The sequence below is a fragment of the Prosopis cineraria genome, unplaced genomic scaffold, assembly GCF_029017545.1.
Source record: "Prosopis cineraria cultivar Desert tree isolate PC_DT_omini unplaced genomic scaffold, ASM2901754v1 PC11, whole genome shotgun sequence".
NCBI classification, from domain to species: Eukaryota; Viridiplantae; Streptophyta; class Magnoliopsida; order Fabales; family Fabaceae; genus Prosopis; species Prosopis cineraria.
Genome location: NW_026555342.1, coordinates 1730908 through 1751276, shown reverse-complemented (window position 1 = coordinate 1751276; position 20369 = coordinate 1730908). Strand labels below are relative to the sequence as shown.

The 20369-nt window shown below is 29.0% G+C and overlaps 1 protein-coding gene across 1 annotated transcript; it reads right to left on the bottom strand.

Moving 5' to 3' along the window:
* Positions 1 to 17291: 17291 nt before the first annotated feature.
* Positions 17292 to 20108, bottom strand: LOC129285989 (40S ribosomal protein S6). Its single transcript, XM_054922017.1, has 6 exons — positions 20017 to 20108; positions 19849 to 19913; positions 19306 to 19363; positions 19100 to 19208; positions 18509 to 18781; positions 17292 to 17726 (listed from the first exon to the last, which is right to left on the bottom strand). The coding sequence occupies exons 1-6, from the start codon at positions 20020 to 20022 to the stop codon at positions 17491 to 17493; spliced, it is 747 nt and encodes a 248-aa protein (XP_054777992.1). The 5' UTR covers positions 20023 to 20108; the 3' UTR covers positions 17292 to 17490.
* Between the last annotated feature and the right edge of the window lie 261 nt (positions 20109 to 20369).

Here is a 20369-nt window from a genome sequence, read left to right as displayed (position 1 = left end):
AACATTGATCATAAATGTCAAAACGTTGATGTTTTTACTTGACTCGAAGTGAAACATGGAAATATATGTTCAAATTTGTTTTAATTGGCATAAATTAAACCTTGGTACAATATTTTTTTTTTTTTGTCATGCATCACAGCTACATAAACATACTTTGATTCAAAACCAATTTGAAAGCTACCTAGACACATGCTTCTTCTGTCCACCACCCAAGTTAATTGTTCAACCCCGCCCAGGTCATGAAGGGTGACAAAATAAAATAAAATATTGTGCTTAAGATTTATGCTAGTTTGAATACACACACACACACATATCCTCATTTACAGTTGAGTCAAATAAAATTTAAACTATTTTAGCTTTATCATCAAATGTTTGCCAACGTATGCACTTATTTTATATTGGGAATTTTCGCACTATTTTTTTTTTTTGGTTTTATAAGCAAAAGTGTACCATAGTGTAATACATGATGAATTTTGTCCATAATCTATTTACATGTGATATAGCAGGTGAGACTCACAAACGAGTTACCTGCCATATATTTGGTCTCCATTGCAAATTGGAGATTAATTTTGTATCGTTTTTAGAGTTCATGGGTAATATTATATCATACTTGACTTAAATGTACCAGTCCTCCTTACATAATAGTTTAACTTTATAGATAGATTTACAAGTTAACTCTTTGAAAAAAAAAAAACAATGGATGCCGGGGGAAAAAAAAACCTCTCGCGTCTCCTTACATAATACTTTAAACTTTATAGATAGATTTACAAGTTAACTCTTTGAAAAAAAAAAAAAAAAACCTCCTCGCGTCAACCTCTTCCGTCTTTAATTTGTCTGCACAAGTTATTCAGTCTAATTGCATAGCTGAAGTTGCGTATAATTATAATTAAGTGTCGTCACCTTCACCTAACAATCATTCCTACATGACAGCAAACCACCTCTTCCCTACTTTCTTAACACGTATCTGTCTTAATTTGTGAGGGAATGTATTTTGTGGCTAAAATTAACTAGCCTGTTTATTGCTACGAAATTAGTGAAAGATGAAATCCCTTGCTAATTTCCATTTAGCAAGAGATATATGTCATTTAGTTAGGGATCATCCCTCATTAAATCAGTTTTTTAATAGTGGAAAGAGATTAAAAAAAATATCAAATTCAACTATGCCTAATAGAGTAACAAACTTGTGTATGTTTGCACTAAAGGTGGGGACAAATAATATTCTGATGATAATCCTAAAAAAGCTTTTTACGAAAGCATAGGAAGAAAATGCAGCTTTGCAATGAGGGAGTGTTATGGAAATAAGCCTTAATTCATGTTAAGCAGCCATTTATACAAATTAGGAGATTGAAATATTGCTCTTTCTCAATTTTGTATATTCATACATAGATACCTACTCTCCCCCATTAAAAATTAAGGTATTTTTAACTGAATCTTACCTCCAATAAAGTAGTTACTTACTTTCAAATTAACTCTATCTTTTCATATTTATCCATATTAAACACACTCTACAATAAATAGAAATCATTCATCAATAAAGACACTTTTGAAAAAAAAATAATGATTACAACCCTCAAAACACTAAAAATGCCTTACATTTTTTCATGGAGGTAGTAATATATATAATAACCCTCTGCTGTACGTAGTCTCTGAATTTCCTGCAGGATCAACATACAAGTTAAAGAGAGAAAAAATCTCATGTTGTATATATATGGTGATGAGGGACATGTTATGATGAGCTCTTCTTCCTAGCAGAGTCCAGGAAGCTTCAAGATATATGTGCATGTTTAGTATATGAAAAGTATTTTCTAAAAAAAATGTATCTAAAAAGAAAGATGATACAAGTGCATTTCTTATTTTTCCCCCCTAGAAGACATTTTTCTACATACCAAACGGTATGATGAATTTTAAGGTACGATGGATTTATGCATGGGTGAGAATGTGTGATGTCAATTTTGTTCTGGTTTTAGTTGGGCAGTGTATGGGCAAATTTCGCTTTCTCGTGGGGATGTAAATGCAAGTTGATCATGTAATCCATGAATTGATGGGTTGGATAATTTCCATTTATGTATATGAAAAGAGGGGACACAAGTTCAAACGTATCTCCTATCTCCCACAATTTTGTATAATAAGATAAATGATAAAGAGATCTAAGGGGATCAATTAATTTAAATTAAGTCTCAAGTATGTGATTCGAAATGAAACATGGAAAATACATATGTTCAAATTTGTAATAAATGACATAAATTAAAACCCTATAAGTATAACATTTTATTTAGTTATGTAAATTTAAATACATATTTTTCTTATTTACACTTTGGTTCAATAAATTTAAATTATTTTGGCTTTGACATCATTAATGTTTGCCAACGTATGCATTTATTTGTAGATTGGAGATTTTTGCATTGTTTTTTTAGGTTTCTATAAAGTATAAACAAAAATCGTGCCATAGTATAATGCAAGATGAATTATGTTCCTACTTATTGCATGTGACATAGTGGGTGGGACTTTACTTATCATTTTTTTGCATATCCTTACTTGCCAATACATCCTTAAATAATAATTATGGATAGATTTGCATAACTTGTTCAGTATAATTGTCTAAAGTTGAAGTTGCGTGCAATTATAATTACATGTCGTCATCTTCACCGAATTACTCTCCCTCGTCACTGAGTGACAACAAACTATCCCTTCCCTATATTCCCATCATGTCTCGGTTTTAACTTTTACCCATACAAATACCCCTCTACCCTCTACTTTATATATATATATATATTATATATATAAATCAAAATTAACATTAACAGATAAGTTTTCAATACATTTTTTTTGGCCAAAAAAGTTTTCAATACATAAGTACATGAGTAGTATAGTAAAAAGGTCTAAAAGACATGAAAGCATGACAAGAAAGTGATCATGAGAAATATGAAACTCAACTGTACCTAATAGAGTAACAACTTGTGTATATTTGGATTTAAATTCGGTGACTGTACAATATAAGTATTGAATGCTTATATCATCTAAACTATTAAAATTTAGATCAATAGTTATAAATTTATACTTCACTTAAAATTGATAAATAAGTGAATTTATCTTAATAGTTGATTTGAATTTTAATGGTTCAGATGATATTAATATTAATTATGATAATCTTTGGAAAAGATTCTTGCGAAAGCATTGAAGGAAAATGCACACTTCTACAGAGAGGGGGTGTTATGGAGATAAGTCTTTATCCTTGTCAAAACAATCTGATCGATACAAAGGAGATTGAAACATTGAATATCCCTCTACTTCATCAAGTTTTTTTTTTTGAGTTTTTTTAAAATTTAACAAATTAAGATTCAGCTTTTAAAAACAACATATACGTATTCTTATACAAAATTAATAGGCCATTATTATGATAAATTTTCTTAAGAGGGTTTTAAATGCCATTCTCCCTCATTAGTATTAATTTTGTTTATATGATACTTATTTATATTTTTTGGGATCTTTTATGTATCTTTTCCATCCAACAAATAGTCAAATTAATAAACGTTTAATGAAGTATGGCATTGTTCCGTTTTTATACATGAGATATGACCATTCTACCCCTTTTAATTTTAGAGTATCCAATGGGTCTCAGAAAAAGTTCAATGAAACTTAAAAATATAAACAACGTGATTTGATTTAGATATTTAAAAGGCACATTATGTGTAGATACAAGCAATTTATTTTATCAAAATTTGTTTTATTCTATAATTAATTACATTTATTAAAAATACAAGCAATAAAATATTTTATCTAAAATATTTTTAATATGTAAAATTAAAATTCCAAACACAATATTTCACTAGGTGTAAACCTAAGACTTCACAATTTGTATGAATTAGATTTCTAATTTTAGATCTCTCACAATCACACCCATATTTTTTAGAAAGAATAGTAGTTTGATCTCAAAGAAATGAATTAATGATAGTTAGGTTTTTGATAAAATTTGCTACAAAATGAATTATAAATATCAATTCAAACAATTATAAACAAAAATTTCTGTTACAATCTAAAAATTATACTTGATATTTAAATACTTATTTATAATTAAAATTCTTAAAATTTATAACAATTTAAATTGATATTTTTAACTTATTTTTAAAAACAATTACAAAAACTAAACTGATATTAATTTAATATCATGGTATCTAACTGTTATTCTTCATATTGTTCCGCATCCATTTCCTATTTTTTCACTGTGAATCCCACATCACATTTTTTAAAGCAGGCCCCACAATTTCTCTTAATAAATAAAAAAAAAAGGGAAAAAGAGTTGTTTGATACCATAGTTCTCTGTGCCAAGGGACCACATTCACGGTGACCGGCCCCCCAAATAATAATTTTTTAGAAAAATGACAGTTAATATAAGAAAATTAATAACAGATTGATTTTTATAAAAAAATTAAAAAATAATTTATAAATATCAATTTGAGTAATTAAAATTTAAAAATTTTAATTATAAATAAAAATTTAACTTCTAAATATAACTCTTAATTTATAATTGAGTTTTTTTTGTTTACAACGGTTTTAAATAAATATTTACAACTCACTTTTTAAAAAATTTTGCATAAACCTAAATTTCATTAATTTACATTTTGAAACTTTATTTTCATTCTTTTTAAATTTTATAAAATATGATACTCCCTTTGTACCATTTTATAACATTTTTTGAGATAATTTGATATCCAAAAATATAAGATGTTTTGAAAAAATAAGACTTCATTAATAATAATTATCCTAATATTATCACTCATTATTTCACTCCTTAAATATATTTCTTTTCCACAAAAGAAGGTTATTTTTGGAAGCTTATAGAAAATTAAAATTGTAAGTTATATTTAATGAACTTCATTATTGTGTGTTTGGTAAGACTGACACTCAAGAGATGGGTGAATTGAATGCTAGAAATTTTCACAAAGTTTTTTCAATCTAGAAAGATGAAGAACCAAATGAAATTGAATGCAAAAGGCCGAACTAATTAAGGGTTTGAGAAAAGAAAAAAGCTTAACACAAGAGATTTATACTGGTTCAGCCCAACTACTTGGCTTATATAAAGTCCTCAAAATCACTCTTGAAATTTATCACTAAATCACAAGTTTAATTGGGTGCTTTCAACTACAATACAATTCACAAAACTAAACTAATTTTGATTTAACAATACTTACTATACTAGCAAGTTGTTACAGTCACTTAAAAAAATCTCTTTTTAAAATTTCAAATCAATAAAAAAAATTTCACAGTAATAACTCTCCAAAAAAGTAAATGTAATAATAATGAAAATTGATAAACATTTGAAAACTTTTTCCAAAGTTGGTAGAATATTGCTAAGAATTGAATACAAACCACTTAATGCTTATAAATATGTTACTCATTCATTTAAATTAGGTCTTATATATAGTTTAGGATGTTTTAGATCATTAGGAACATTCAAAAAAAGAATTATAACTATTGATGACATGTAGAAGTGAAATTGCCAAAAAAACACTTTTTTACGTTCAACATTAAATGCTTAACTTGTTAGAGGCTAATTCAAGTGTAATTTGAAAAGCATTATGCACGAAATGGCACTAAAGCAAAAGGCTCTAATTTTCTTCAACTAAATCAAGCGTGAGGCTATATATGGTTCAAGAATATTTGGAAGGCATAAGCACCAAGCTTCTCTAAAAGATAAAACACAAGTGGGTACATTAATGTGAGTAAACAGTTAAATCAAGCGTAAGGCTATATGCAGGTTTAAGCATGAGGTTATAAGGGATCAAGCGTGGAATGCAATATAGAAGCAAATATCTTCTCAATTAGTTAAAACATGTTTGACTCTTCTAAAACAAGCTTAATTTAGCTTGTTCAATTTAAAGTTCTCTAAGTCAAGTTCGAAAAGTTTTTAAGTGTTAAAAGCTAGTCAAGATTGATTTAATCTTGAGTTATGTGTAGATTATCTTAAGCATACTTCAAGTTGACACACATAAACAATTCAAGCATGAACATTAAATGTACTCAAACGTGAATTAGAACATAGAAACATGTCCAAAACACTTGTCTACATTGTCACCCAAAACATCTGTGGACCTATTATAGATCAAGTGTAGATTGTCACACAATATTGTGCCTCACTTTTAGATTCTAATTGATGCAAGTTTCAATTTCAACTCAAACTTGAATTGAATCCACTAAATCCTATCGTGCACAAAAGAATAGCCAAAACACACGATGACCTAAATCAAATCAAGCGTGGATTAGATAACAAAACATGAGTGCATTCCAAGAGTTTAACACGTAAGGACAATGAACTTGTAAACATAAGACGGGTTCTATATGATACATTTTTACTATTTTTAAAACATGTGATAGCTCTAATTAATTTTTATAATTGAATCTAAGATAATAATAAAATAAATAAACCTATAAAACTAAATCTTCTCTTGATCTTTCATGCTATTAAAGATTGTCACTTTGTTAATGTATGTAATATGCAAAAATAATATACTTCTTTTTGTTAATCATCAAAACACATAATTCAACATTATGTGTAATTTTAAAAAAACTTATAAATAGGGACGGTAACCGTATTATTTAAAAATTTTTATAAAATAAACTTAGTTTAAAATATATTTTTAAATGCTTATATTCACGAACCCCTTTGACGGAGTCCAATCATATCGGTCATCATTTCTAGATATCTATGGGTACGAAAATGACATTTTGTCCAAATTTTGGAACGATCAAAAGAATAGACGACGCCGTAAATAATCATCAGCTTAACATTTAACAACCACATAATTTGACTTATTATTGTCATTTTCTTTTTACACAGAACACTTATTTTTTATCGTATTCGTTGTGCCCAGGAACGTGATTTCGCAAGTTCGACCAAAAAAAAAAAAACAGTTTTTGTTGCCCGGGTATTTTTTTCTCCCATGGTGGAGTGAAGATTTTTTTTTTTCTCTTTTTGCCTTTCAGTACTTAGTTTTAATTATAAGAAAATTATATCATAAAAAAACAGTTATTCATAGACCAAATTAAGATATTTGACTTCCTTAATTTTTTTATTTTTTTTAATTATATAAAGAAGTTTTGAAATTTTTACTCACACCCTATGCCATTTTTTGGACGTCCAGTAAAGTTCAAAAAAATAGGCAGAATTTTAAGTGAGTCTAAAAAAAATTATGAAATTTCAGTTTAATTCAAAGAAGAAAAATTCAAGAGAATCTCGATGGTAAAAAAATTAAAATACCCTTCATTTGTTATGCAGAATTATTACTTATTAATTTTCTTACTCCACTTATTAATTTACGACTATGAATTATAAATTATATGAGTTGATACATCAATAATTATATAAGACTTAATATTAATTTTTCAATTATAAGCAGCAGTATCAGTTGTTAATTATTGACAGGTCTTTAATTTACTAATATCAATTGTAAATTACTAACATATCTTCTAATTTACAACTGATGTTAGTAAATTAACAAATAAAATTAATAAATTAACAATTGACGTTATTGATTGTCTGACAAAAAGATGTAATTTACAAGTAATATTGATAAATTAATAAGTACAATAAAAAAATTAACAACTAGTGATTCTGCACAATAAGTGAAGGGTATTTTAATTTTTCACCATCAAAATTCTTTTGACTTTTCTCTCCTGAACTGAACTGTAATTTCACAATTTTTTTGAACCCACTTGAAATTAAATCTCTACTCTAGTCTTTAACTAAAATTCTCCTAAAAAAATAATAGTTAAGACTTTGATAAAACTTTTTAAAAAACTTGTTACAAAGATTTAGATAATTATAAATATGAATCACAATTCCAAATTGAGAGATAATGGCATTTAGAATTTAAATATCTCATTTGCATTTAAAATTTCTAAATTTATAATTATTTAAATTGATATTTATTACTCATGTTTCAGAAAAGATTATCAAAGATTTCACTGTCATTAATTACCTCTTTTCAAACTAAAGTGTCCTTCTCCCTTAATGATATTAGTATTAATTAATAATTATATTTCCGCCTGACTTTGTTGATTCAGACCTTTGAACGCACTAATTTGTTTTCAAAAGTTTCCAATCTCAGCAGTATTTCTGATGAAATAGGAGAATGAAAGGGGTATATTAGTCATAACCTGTTTCTTAATGTTCAAAGAATTTTAATTCTTTAAAATATTTAATTTTAATTTAATGTTTAATATAATTCTATGAACTTGCCTGTGATTTATGTACAATTTATATAGTTAAACTGGGATTGATCCTGTTCATTTGCTGAGAGTAAAAATAATGAGAGCAAGGGACTGAATAAAATATGGTTTACAAATCTATTCATTTTCAAAATGTGAGATAATTTTTTTACCATTTTGGTAATAACTAGAGTTTACCCTGTGTGATGCATGGAGAATTTAGGCAATATTTTTTTTTTACTTTTATATTTATCAAGTATCTAATTACATATTATTAGATTGTATTTTCAGGTGTGGTGTTTTGAAAAGCATATGGAAGGAAATTTGATTCAATAAAATTAAATAAAAAATTCAAATAAAATTGAAAGTAAAATACAAAAGCGTGGAAGGAAAAATCTTAGAAAAATAATATTACAAAAAGGCCATGAGACCCCAAAAAATGTTGAAAAATATTGTACTTGATATATACTCGTCTAATTTTTTTTAAGAAATAATTATGACATTGGGAAAATGAAGTTGTATAGTTAGAGAAAGTTCAAAGGAAAAGAAAATATCTCTCCGCATAAAAGTTTTGGATATAAAGATCTTTTTACCGAAAAAAAAATTTGAAAATAATTTTAATAAGTTATTATATCAAACTTGTCAACCACATGTTGTTCAAGCTAAATTATGGTTGACATTTTTGAAGAGAATTTTAATAAGTCATTATATCAAATTAGCTAGTAATAAACTAATGAGAATTGGATTTAGTGTGAGGGGCTAAACCCTCACAACCTAACAAAACACAAGATTGCATTCAATAGAAGGATACATGTAAGAAAAAATGCTCTCTCTATCCCAAATTATAAGATACTTTTGGGATAAATTTGACATTCAAAATATAAGACACTTTGAGAAGATTAAGGTTTTATTAAATAAGCTCATTTCAATATTATCCTTTCTCTCCCTATAATTAATCTTCATCCCTTTTTCTTTTCAAGATATTAAATGATAGGCATTTTTAAAGTTTATATTTTTATTTTGAAAAAATAAAGTTGTTAAGATTATCTAATGAGGTTTATTAATACATAAAATTTTATTTAAAAATATTTTATAATTTGGAACGAAAGGAGTAATCAGTAATAAGCCACCATATTATGGGCATTTCGTGGAAGGTTTTCAATCGTCCATTTAGTCACTATTTTAAAACAACATTTTTTTTTTGCATATTTTTTTCAACAACATATTGTTCATGCTAATTTATGTTTTTTTTTCCAACAACGACCGGATATTATTGCTAATTTCATATTATTTTCCCATTTAGATGTCACTTTTAAAATTTTAAATATGTTTTTAGCTCAATTTTCGAGATAAATATTATATTGTGTGAAGCAAAATAAAGCCGCTTAGTACATTACCAAAAAACAAACAGAGAGACACCAAGGTCATTAATCTCATTTACGTTTATGTTCGAACTTTCAAATCCAAGAGTTGAATTTAGTCATATCACCGTCATTTTCTATTCTACTTATATAATAAAAAATGAGATTTTTCTTGAAAATATTTTGGCCGGAGAGAAATTTTTAAATTGTGAAAAAGACTAATATAATGCCGCCCGACAAAATAAAACGTGCCCCATAATTTTTTGTGGAAAAAAAAAAAAAAATTCACACGTTCATACCTAGTTTATGACCACATTTCATTCACAAGATAAATTTCACACGGCAGAAGGTTCTATTCATTAGGCACGCATGCATGCATGAATTTGTACAAGGTAGGTCCAGAATTTAATGGGCAAGTCAATTTTAAACCTATAACACAAAGTGGTTGTTGCATCTACTTTTTCCAACAACATAATACAGCATCCTGTCCTTTTTGTAAGTTGGGAAGACGAATTTTTTTCATTAAATGTAATTTATATTTAACAAGAATAAAGTTAAAACTTTATCAAATTTTTAGACAAAATTAATAAATTTTAAAATTTTCTTTGACGCTATAAAAATATCCTCCTTCCGTTAAAAAATTTATGGCATTTTTAACCGAATCTCACCCCCCAATAAATTAGTTACCTACTTTCAAACTAACTCTATCTTTTCATATTTAACCCTATTAAATACCTTATAATAAATATAAAGTCATTCATCAATAAGGCACTTTTGGAAGAAAAAAAAAAGCAATGATTGTGTCTCGAAAGACTAAAAATGTGTTACATTTTTTAACATTTAACTTTTCAAAAAATCTTATATTTTTAAATGGATGAATTATGTTTTATGTGATTTTTAAATAGGAAGAATGAATTGGAGATACAGAAATTATTGCAAATGTTTTTTTATGACTTTGCTTGAGGAATGATTGTTACAAATGTTATGGATTCTATTTTCCATAGGATTTACTCCCTTCAGGCCTTCATTCAATGTTATAAGTTATTGGAGTAAGGTACATTTTTATTCTTAAACTATTTTCAAGAAGTATTCAGTGTCCTAAATTATTTGACATAACAATTTCACCCTTAAAATAAAGTACATTTTTACTCCTGAACCATTCTCCAAAGAAACCCAGTGTTCAAGGAGAAATTACTGCGACAAATAGTTTAGGACAATTAATATTATTAAGAGAATAGTTCAGGAGTAAAAATGCACATTAACCCTAAGTTATAAGGTACTTTTATTAAATTACACTTTCCAATGATTAGTTAATTATTTTAAAATTATACATTATTTTTATATTTATCCTTATTTAAAATTTTATTAATCCATTCCTTAATTAAAGGTGTTTTCAAAAATATCTTATTAATTGCATCTTAAAAGACATAAAAAAAAACTTATATGCTCACGCTTATATACTTAATATGTTTTTTTTAATTAAATCAAAACATTTGTCCGTTTTATATATTATAGAATGCAGTGTCGTTTAAATTTATTTTTTATAAAATATTTTTCTTTAACTTTTAAAAAGAGTATAATGTTGCCTCTATTATTAATAAAATTAATATTGATCGTTAGCTAAACAGCAGGGAGGAGAGAGAGGGAAGAGGGAGAGCAAGAGGACGATGAGGTGGAGTTGCTGTGTATAAGCATGAGACCCACCAAGCAGAAAACAAAACCATTAAGACACATTGACGTTGAGATAATGAGGCAGGTGAAATATTCACGGCAAAATGATTCAAAATTTGAGTTCAAGACACCCATAGACTTTATGAGAAAAGTTCAAAAGCATAATGACCTTTAATTTATGTTTCTTTCCAACTTAGAAAAAAAAGGTGCCATGTTGCCGATAACATCCTAATTTTAATAATAAAATTTAAGTGGCATTAGAAGTTGAATTATTGAGTGAAAATTAAAGTGGCAAATATCTATTAATATTCATGTGAAGTTGATGATATCTATAGTAATTAAAATTGACCAAATAATTATTTGAGGAAAAAATTTATCTAAGAGTTAAATTTTAAAGATATGGAACCAAGTCATGAATCTTTAGAGAAAAAAAAAGAAAAAATTAATAAGGTCAAGTGTGGTTAAATAAGTTATGTAAGTCAATTATTATTTGAGAGATTATAATTATTTAATACTATGAACATTTAAATTTGAGTAAATCTATCAATTAAGTTTACGCATTGGAATTTTGAGAGCCTTAAAAATATTAAAAAATTAAGATAGATGTTTCGGAGATTTGAAATCATATGAAAGATTTTTAATATATAATAAAATTATACACACACACACACACTTAAGGAAAATAATTAAATAAAAGTTGATAAACACACACACAAAATTCATTGGTTCAGTGCGGCGACCCTTTCCTTTCTTCCATGAGAGAGAGCAGCGAGACGCCCATTGATGGAGGGTTTTGAATAATAGAAGTAACCATTTTCTTGTTTATTATGTATGCTAACGTATGTTTGTTAGTTTGGAATTCTCTCGCCAAAGCTAATAAAAATATCAAAATAGGACCGTAGTCAAAATAAGTTTACATAAGTTATGTAGATAATTATTAAAATACAATTTCTTGAGAGATAGTTAAGTTAATACATAAACTTAGAACCCCAATTATTACCATTTGGGCAGTGATGGATCCAAAAAAATAAATTTGTGAGGGGAAAATTTGTACATAAATAAATATTATATTAATATTATCACTAAATTAATTATAATTTTAATTAAATATAAAATTCATTAAAATTAAATGCTATTAAAGAATTATAAATAAAATATAAAATTATAATAACATAAATAAAGTTTCGCTTTTCATTTTAATTAATAAAACTTAAGTTTCTTGAATTTTGATCAATAAAGGTAAGTTCAATGAATAAAGGCTTAGTTCATGATCATTTAAGATCTGTCTCATGCATCTAAACTTTTGTATGCCAATAATATTTAATTCTTTTGTATAGTATACTTTTTTGTGATAAAATTTTCAATTTAAACATAAAATTAGAGAAAATTATTTTTTAAACTATTTCTACCTTCTTTTTAAAATTCTTTCTATGTAAGGTTAAAACACATACATAAGACCTTGGTCAAATAAACTTTTTAGGAAATTAGTGAAATTTTTTTATAGGACGACATGAATTTTCTTTTCTTTTTTGAAGGGGCAGAGGGTAGCTGAAATTTTTGAATGGAGGCACATGAAATATTTAAAATCATTATATGTATTTTTTTTCTGGGCTTGTGGGCAATTGCCTCCTCTACAACACAAATAAATCTGTCCCTGCATTTGGGTTTATATATAATTCCAAATCAATTTCTCAATCATCATTTAGCCTTATATCAATCCAATTGAACCATCAATTATCAATTGATCATAACTTCAAATTTTCATTACTCAAAGTTCGACCCAAAATAATCATATTTATTAGTGGCCAACAAAGTTAATAATACAAGAGTTAATTAGTTTAATTATGTTTACTAAAATTCTCAATTCTCACACGCCTCAAATTCTCAAATTCTTCATTTCAATCCAAAATTAAATATTTTCTTAGCTCTATTACTCATATGAAATTGGGTAAATTATCGATCCTTTTATGAACTTAGAAATATTGATATACATGGGCATGTACACAACATACAAGTTTTATGAAACTTTTATAATGATTTGTTGCATTTTCGTTTTTGATTTTCAAAGGGTGCAAAACCAAAAGACTTAAGACATTATTAATACGTTTAGACCTTAAAACAGTGCAGTGTTGGAGCAAATAAGAGTGATTATGTTAAGCTTTATTGCTAAAATATGAATTTTAAAGGAGAAAATGATAGATTAAGATTCCTCAGAAAATAATCAAGAACAACAATTATGTGTAAAAACGGCATGATAAACTCTATGCTACGTTCATAATTCATAATAAAAGTGCACATATAAGGGTACCTTTTGATATAAGAATGTGTGTACTAACTAAATAAATCTACTCTTACACAAAAGTATAAATGGTTGCAAACTAGAATTCACATCGGCTAGTTAGTCCTTCCTATAATGAGTAGGGGATATTTGTCAATATTGTGTGTTTTCTTATGGTTGTTGCCTGCCAATTAAACCTTTATGGAAGTAAGTTTAATATACAATAATTAAATTTCTCCTTTTCATTAATGAAGAAGTTGAGAAAACTTAATAGTGACAAAGTGAATGAAAGGCTGAAAAACAAAATTTTGATAATTTCTATAAGTGAAACTTGAGGTACAAGTTATTAGAGTGTGCTGATGATAGGTGTTTTAACTTAATTAGAAGGATATGATTGGGGTAGTGAAGAAGTTGTATAATGATTGAGTCAAGAGTACCATCAAATGGTGAGATTTAAATGAAGGAAGAACTTTTCTCATGAAATTAATGTGTGCATAGGCACACATGTATGTAAGTGAAAAAATATATATGCGCGCGAGCCTTTTGAAGATTTCTTTTAATTTGAAGTTTGCATGAAATACTATTTGCAAGACAAATTATTTAGTGAAAAAGTGTTTGTATTCAAAAAATTTTTTGCCAAAAAGCCTTTTGAAGTGTCTACTGAAAAGTTAAAAATAGGCAAATATTGCCATTAAATATCTCCTCAAAATATTCATGAAAACTAGTGATTTCTCATAGAAATCAAATGATGTTTGTTCCTTCTTCTTTTTTTTTTTTTTACACCAAGGAAACCTTTATTCATGATAGTTTTTTTAAAGTTAAATCAAACTCTTTTCTATCATGGATAATTGTTGAAGTCAAGATTAATTATTGTTTAACCATGACACTTGCTTTGAATGTATTATTAAACCTTTTCTATCATGGTTAATGTTTTTGAATTTTTAACTTGCTTTTATAACTATGGTAGGGTTTTCAAAGACTTAGTTAAATTTTTTTTCTACCATATATAATTAGTTTTTCAAATTTTGAGCAAGACGTTTTTCTATTGTGATAGATTTTTTAATGATATTTTCTTCACTTTCTACCATAGTAGATTTAATGATTCTATAGTTAAGTTATCTAATATAATAAAGAGCATGTTACATCGCCCCTACTATTAACAAAATTAACTTTGATCATTAGTTAATTAAAATTTATAGAATAAGATCAAAAAAATATAAAAAATGACCCACACTTACGGACAGTGACCAAGAATTTTAAAAAAGATTAAGAATTATTTTGTCCTTTTCTATAATTTTTAAGATCATTTTTTATTATTTTTTAGTCAATTAACAGTCAAAATTAATATTTATTAACAATAGAGATAATGTTGTAATGTTTTCAAAAGTTGAACACATTATACCAAAAGCAAATTTAGAAACCCAGACATTCCTAAACCTATAATTTAGGAACAAATTTATTATCAAACCTTTTAAAAAAATTAATAAATGAAATGGGGGTACAATTAGAAAGCAATTATAAAAAATGCATAATGCTCTATATTTTAAACTAAGCAAATTTCTAGCAGATGCTCTATGTTGTAGTCGGAATGGAGTATTTTAGGTTTTGGAGAATCATTTTCATGTAACTTGGGAAGTGAAAAACTGCTAATCCTTTTTTCCTAAATTAAAATTCGGTGTCGTTTCATTAAAAAAATAGCTTACCCCTTTTTGTTAATATACAACTCTTTTTCTTTTTCTTTTTCCTGTTTTAACAAAAGCAAGCAAGAGGGTTGTGCTTAATCTAACTGCCGTCCAACTCAAGCAAACAATCAAAAGAATTAGCAGTATCGATTCAATCAACAAACACATTCAAGATAGAGGCTAATTCCAAGATCTGTATTTTACATCTAAAAAAGTTCAAGTGGATTTTGGGTTCTAAGGGACTCAATAAAATCAAGATAGGTGATGAAGATGTTCTTTACGGGAGGTTTTCGAACCATGGTAACTTCACCATTAAATCTGTCTACAAAACTATGGACAGCCTGTGCAACCTAGCTAATTCAAAAATTTGGTCTAGAATTTAAAAATGGCCAACCTATAAAAAAAATTAATTTTTTTTCAAGTTATTTGGAACCACCTCCAAATTAATTATGCCTTCACTTATGAGAATAGACCTTATCAAAGGATTTTCTCTTATGGTTGTAACTCCCCATACTCCTCAATTCACATCTTGCATGATTGTAAGGAAATTTGGATGAAACTAGTTAAGCCTTCTAAATTTAATATTTTCTTTTCTTTTTTCATGTAGGAATGGATAACTTTGAATGAAAAAATAATGTTGGAATTTCAAACTTAAGAGAAACTCCTTAGCAAAAACTTTTCGCTCTAACATGCTGGAAGCCTGAAACATTTGAAAGGCAAGATAATACACCGAACAAAGACATTGCATTCATCAACAAACAACAACTAATCAATGATAACAATCTATAGTCCAAGACCAACCTCTTATCAAAGGTGGTTGCAAGATCTAAAGCAAAATGAAGCCCTCCTAAAATAGGCTAGGCTAAACTATAGATTGACAAATCAATTAACATCAATTGGATGCAACTTGTGGAGACTTGATTCATGACACTCATAAAAACTAGATTAAGTGACTTTTCAAATATGTTAGTTATCAGTCTAGCACAATTGCTGAACTATTAGGCATTTTGACAGGAATTAAATTTCATCGCAATAGATAGCTAATCAAAGTTAACATCTATTCGAAGTTCCTTTGAAGCTTTGTCCTTGATTTGGCACTTCTCCTAGAATCATCCCTATTCTTTGTTTTTTTTTTTTTTAATACATGGCCATAGTAAAAATCATGCAAGAGACCAAAATCAATTTATGTGAAGCCACAAGACTTCTACATTCAGTGGACGGTCTATGAAAAAAAATAGTGTCAAAATGATCTCTCAAAGCCATTTAGGCTAAATAGTTAACACAACAATTAACTTCTTTGTGGACATGATCAAAGGAAATTTCTCAATTTCTCAGAGATGCTTCGAATGTTCTTTAAAATTATAAAATATTGGACAATAACTTTCAATCATATATTTAGAAAACAAACAAATGTGCCAATCTATTTGGCTATGCATCCAATGATACTCTTAACTTAAACAATCTTTGATGAGCTGCCTTCTGGATATAAAAATATCATGTATTTTGACATGACTAAATAATTCTTCTGCCTGCATGTTTTCCCATGGCCATATATTCTTACAAAAAAAAAAAATTAAAGGTAGTTAACTCAACTTTAAAATGGTTACATAAGTACTTGTAAGTTTTGTGTGAGACTATGTTTTTATCCCGTATGGACTCAAATTGTCGTTGCATTTTATGTTGTGTTACAAGTACCCATAGTTGGCCCAAAAAAAAAAACAAGTACCCATACATCTGATTCTAACCAGGACAAAAAAAAGTGCAACATAAGCGAGCACGCAATAAAATATTGAAAAAACAATTTGGAAGACCCCTGAAAAAAAATTAACATATATGATTTTGAAGCACACAACTTGTGGTTTAATAAGCGTTTTAGACAATATTCAGACCTAAAAAAAAGTATCATGAAGTTATGACGATTAAAAAATAAATAATTTAACCACGTATTTCTACCATCATTATCCACATTCCATGCTGCATGGTGTAATACTGTATATTCTGGTGTCTTGGAAAATACCCACAAGCTTTATGTATAACATTCCATTTAAGCAGTGGCGTTTCAATAAACAAAATTAAAGTGTTACCACGCCAAAATGGTCACAAAATTCATTTGAACTCAAGTAAAATGTCAAACATCAAATTAAAAATACATTTAACGCGTTCAACTAAAACATTGTATTTGACTGGCAAAACCATACGAATATATCATAATCATAAAAATACCATCATCATGGAAAAACGCTGCCAAAAACTAAGGTAACAGTTAAATCTTCACCATATCTCAGGAAGAGACCTATGCTGCGACGGATTGCTTGGCACTAGAAAGCCTGGATCTCCTCTTGGCCAAACTCTCACTTCGGCGCTCCCTCTGCTCCTTCAACCTCGAGGCAAGAAGTTTCTGATACTCGGCTGCTTCTGCTTTCGCCTTGGCAATTCTCTTCTTCTTATCTGCAATCCTTGCACGCTTCCTTTGGAGGGTCAAAGGTGTGACCAGTCTTTGAATCTTAGGGGCCTTGCTCACCTTTTTGCCTGCAACCAAACATGTTAATCAAAAACGCTATGGCAATGATAATAATAAGCAATTCCGAATAATCTAAGGGTAAGGGTTTGTTTTTCCGTTTCGAATGTACTATCGCAAAAGCTCCAATTTTTTGCTTCTCACAAACATTGCCTTGAAATTCCCCCAGAATCGCATTTGAAATCTGAAAAGTGCTAGCCAAGCAAGCACTAAAACATCTATATATTTGAGTAGGCTATTCTCATCCTCTAGTCGACTTAGCTACATCTGGCAGACTAAAATAGTAATCTTCTGATTTGAGATGTAATTATTTGACTTGTATGTTGCACCATGAAAGCCATATAACCAAATTTCAGTGGGTGGGAGTGTTTCTTAACAGCATAAGCTCATCCTTTTACCAAGGAGCAATGTCAGATAACTCAAGTATGATTATACACAGTAAATGCGACCTGCAGCTATAAATTTGCAAGACAGGATCTGGACAGAGTCATGATTCAAATTGCAAATTTAAGAGCGAGGCTAAAGGTCAAGAAATTATTTGTATAAAAAAAGGTCAAGAAATCATTCAGTGTACATGGGTTTAACTTCACCATTTCTTGAATCACTTCAATCTATAAAGATCTCAATTAAATTTTAAGAAAAAAACGCAACACCAGAATTGGAACTAGCTATGATGCTGAAAGCAATGTGAGATATCATCCTCAAATCCATTTAAGGATCAATCCCCTTTTTATTAAGCTCACATGAAAATGACAAGAGTAAACATAGTAGTTGGAGGCACCCATGACTTTACCAGATTTTGTTGTGAAGGTACGGCGATAGGTGTTGACATACTTCCTCACATCATCCTCCTTGGAGAGGTTAAACAGCTTGCGGATTTTGGATGCTCTCTTTGGACCTCTCATCCTTGGCTTCTCAATGTCAGTAAGTCCAGGCAAATCATTTTCACCCTTCTTCACAATAACCAAGTTCAGAACAGAGAGGTCCGGGCTCACAATGCACCCACGCACAGACTTTCTCCTGCGTTCACCATTGCGCCTTCCATATCCTCGGAAGCAAGGAGTTCCTGCTCAGATTTCCCATGCAAACAAATTAGCACAATAGTAGTACATGTCTATGAACAAAAGCAGAGCAAACAAGCTCAGATGGCAACCATGGGTATGTTAAAAAGATGGTAAGAAAAGCCAAAATTTAATGAGGAGATAAATACAATAAAATACTAAAATTTCATTTTAATTCAGACAGCTAAGGCAGGAAAACAAATGGAATCATTCACAAAACCTTCAAGCCAATTAAATAAAATGAATACTAATGCCAGCCTATACCTAAATCAACCACACAATACTAGCACTTTTGGATCTATCGAGCTTCAAAATAATCCTACCTCTGTGGAGCAAGAGCCGAACACGACCAGGGGTCAGCACTCCCTGTTTCATTGGAAAACCTTGTTTGTCACAACCACCAGTGATCTTGAAGACATAGCCTTTGAATTCCTGCAGATATAAAGATGTAAAAGAATACAATGAATATATATAAAATTTAGAGTTCCTTCAAATTTGAAGTAGACAAAAATGGTGATTAAGGGCATACCTCGCCCAAAGCATCACCGCTGACCTCCTGTGAGATACGCTTGTCCCAAAAAGCTCGCCTGCACAAGTATAACGTAACCATAAAGTAGGTTCCAAAAGATAGCTCAATCACATATTAAAAACAAAAAATCACAGAAACTAAAGTGAATTAGACATTAGACGATGCAAAAAACAAAACTTAACAAGCACTAAATTGTAATACAACCATAATAATTTGCAGCGCAAATCACGCGAAGTGTAGTTACATAGGTCTCGATATCATTATTTAGAAATATAAAGGCCTCTATACGAGATCAAACGGTACGGCCAACGATGAATCATTGGAATAATATGAAAAGCGACAAGCTTTAGATTCCTCGTAAAGACTATGAAATATCAAGGAAATGTCGAAATGTTCAGCTAACGAAATAACTATTCAGGAATCAATTCTACCAATTCTTTCATCACAATGATAACACAACATGAGGCACACAAGCGACGTGCACCAGCAACTAACACCAAGCTGAAAATTAGAACGTATATATTAGATAGGTGAAAATCTTACAGCTTCTGATCGTCATCGATCTCCAGCTTCTTCTGGCATCCAGTCGTGGGATTCGCAATGTTGAACTGCAGAATTGCAGGAGATTTAGCCACAAGCGATAAACAGAAAACAGGAATACAAACAAACCAGAAGATCAAATCGCTGAAGATGAATGTTTCGGATGAGAACCTTCATGTTGTAATCCCCACTAGCTCCAGCCGCAACGAACTTTCAGTAAGAGCGTCGACCACTTCGAACGTGCGCCTGGGCAATGAGGTACTAGGGTTTTTACATGTATGGATTTTATAGCAACAACAATGTGTTTCCGCTTCGCTTGTCTTCGGACCCGTAAATGGGCTGGACTAGCCCAAACAAAAATATAAGGACTCTCGCTGGTTATTTTGACCTTCAAGGTCTCAGAGTGGTTCAAAATCAACAACAATAGCAAGAGTTCTGGAGTTTATGGGGTTTTTTGAAATTATTTTTATTTTATTATTTTAAAAATTGATATTTTATAGAATATATTTTGAGAAAAAAATAAT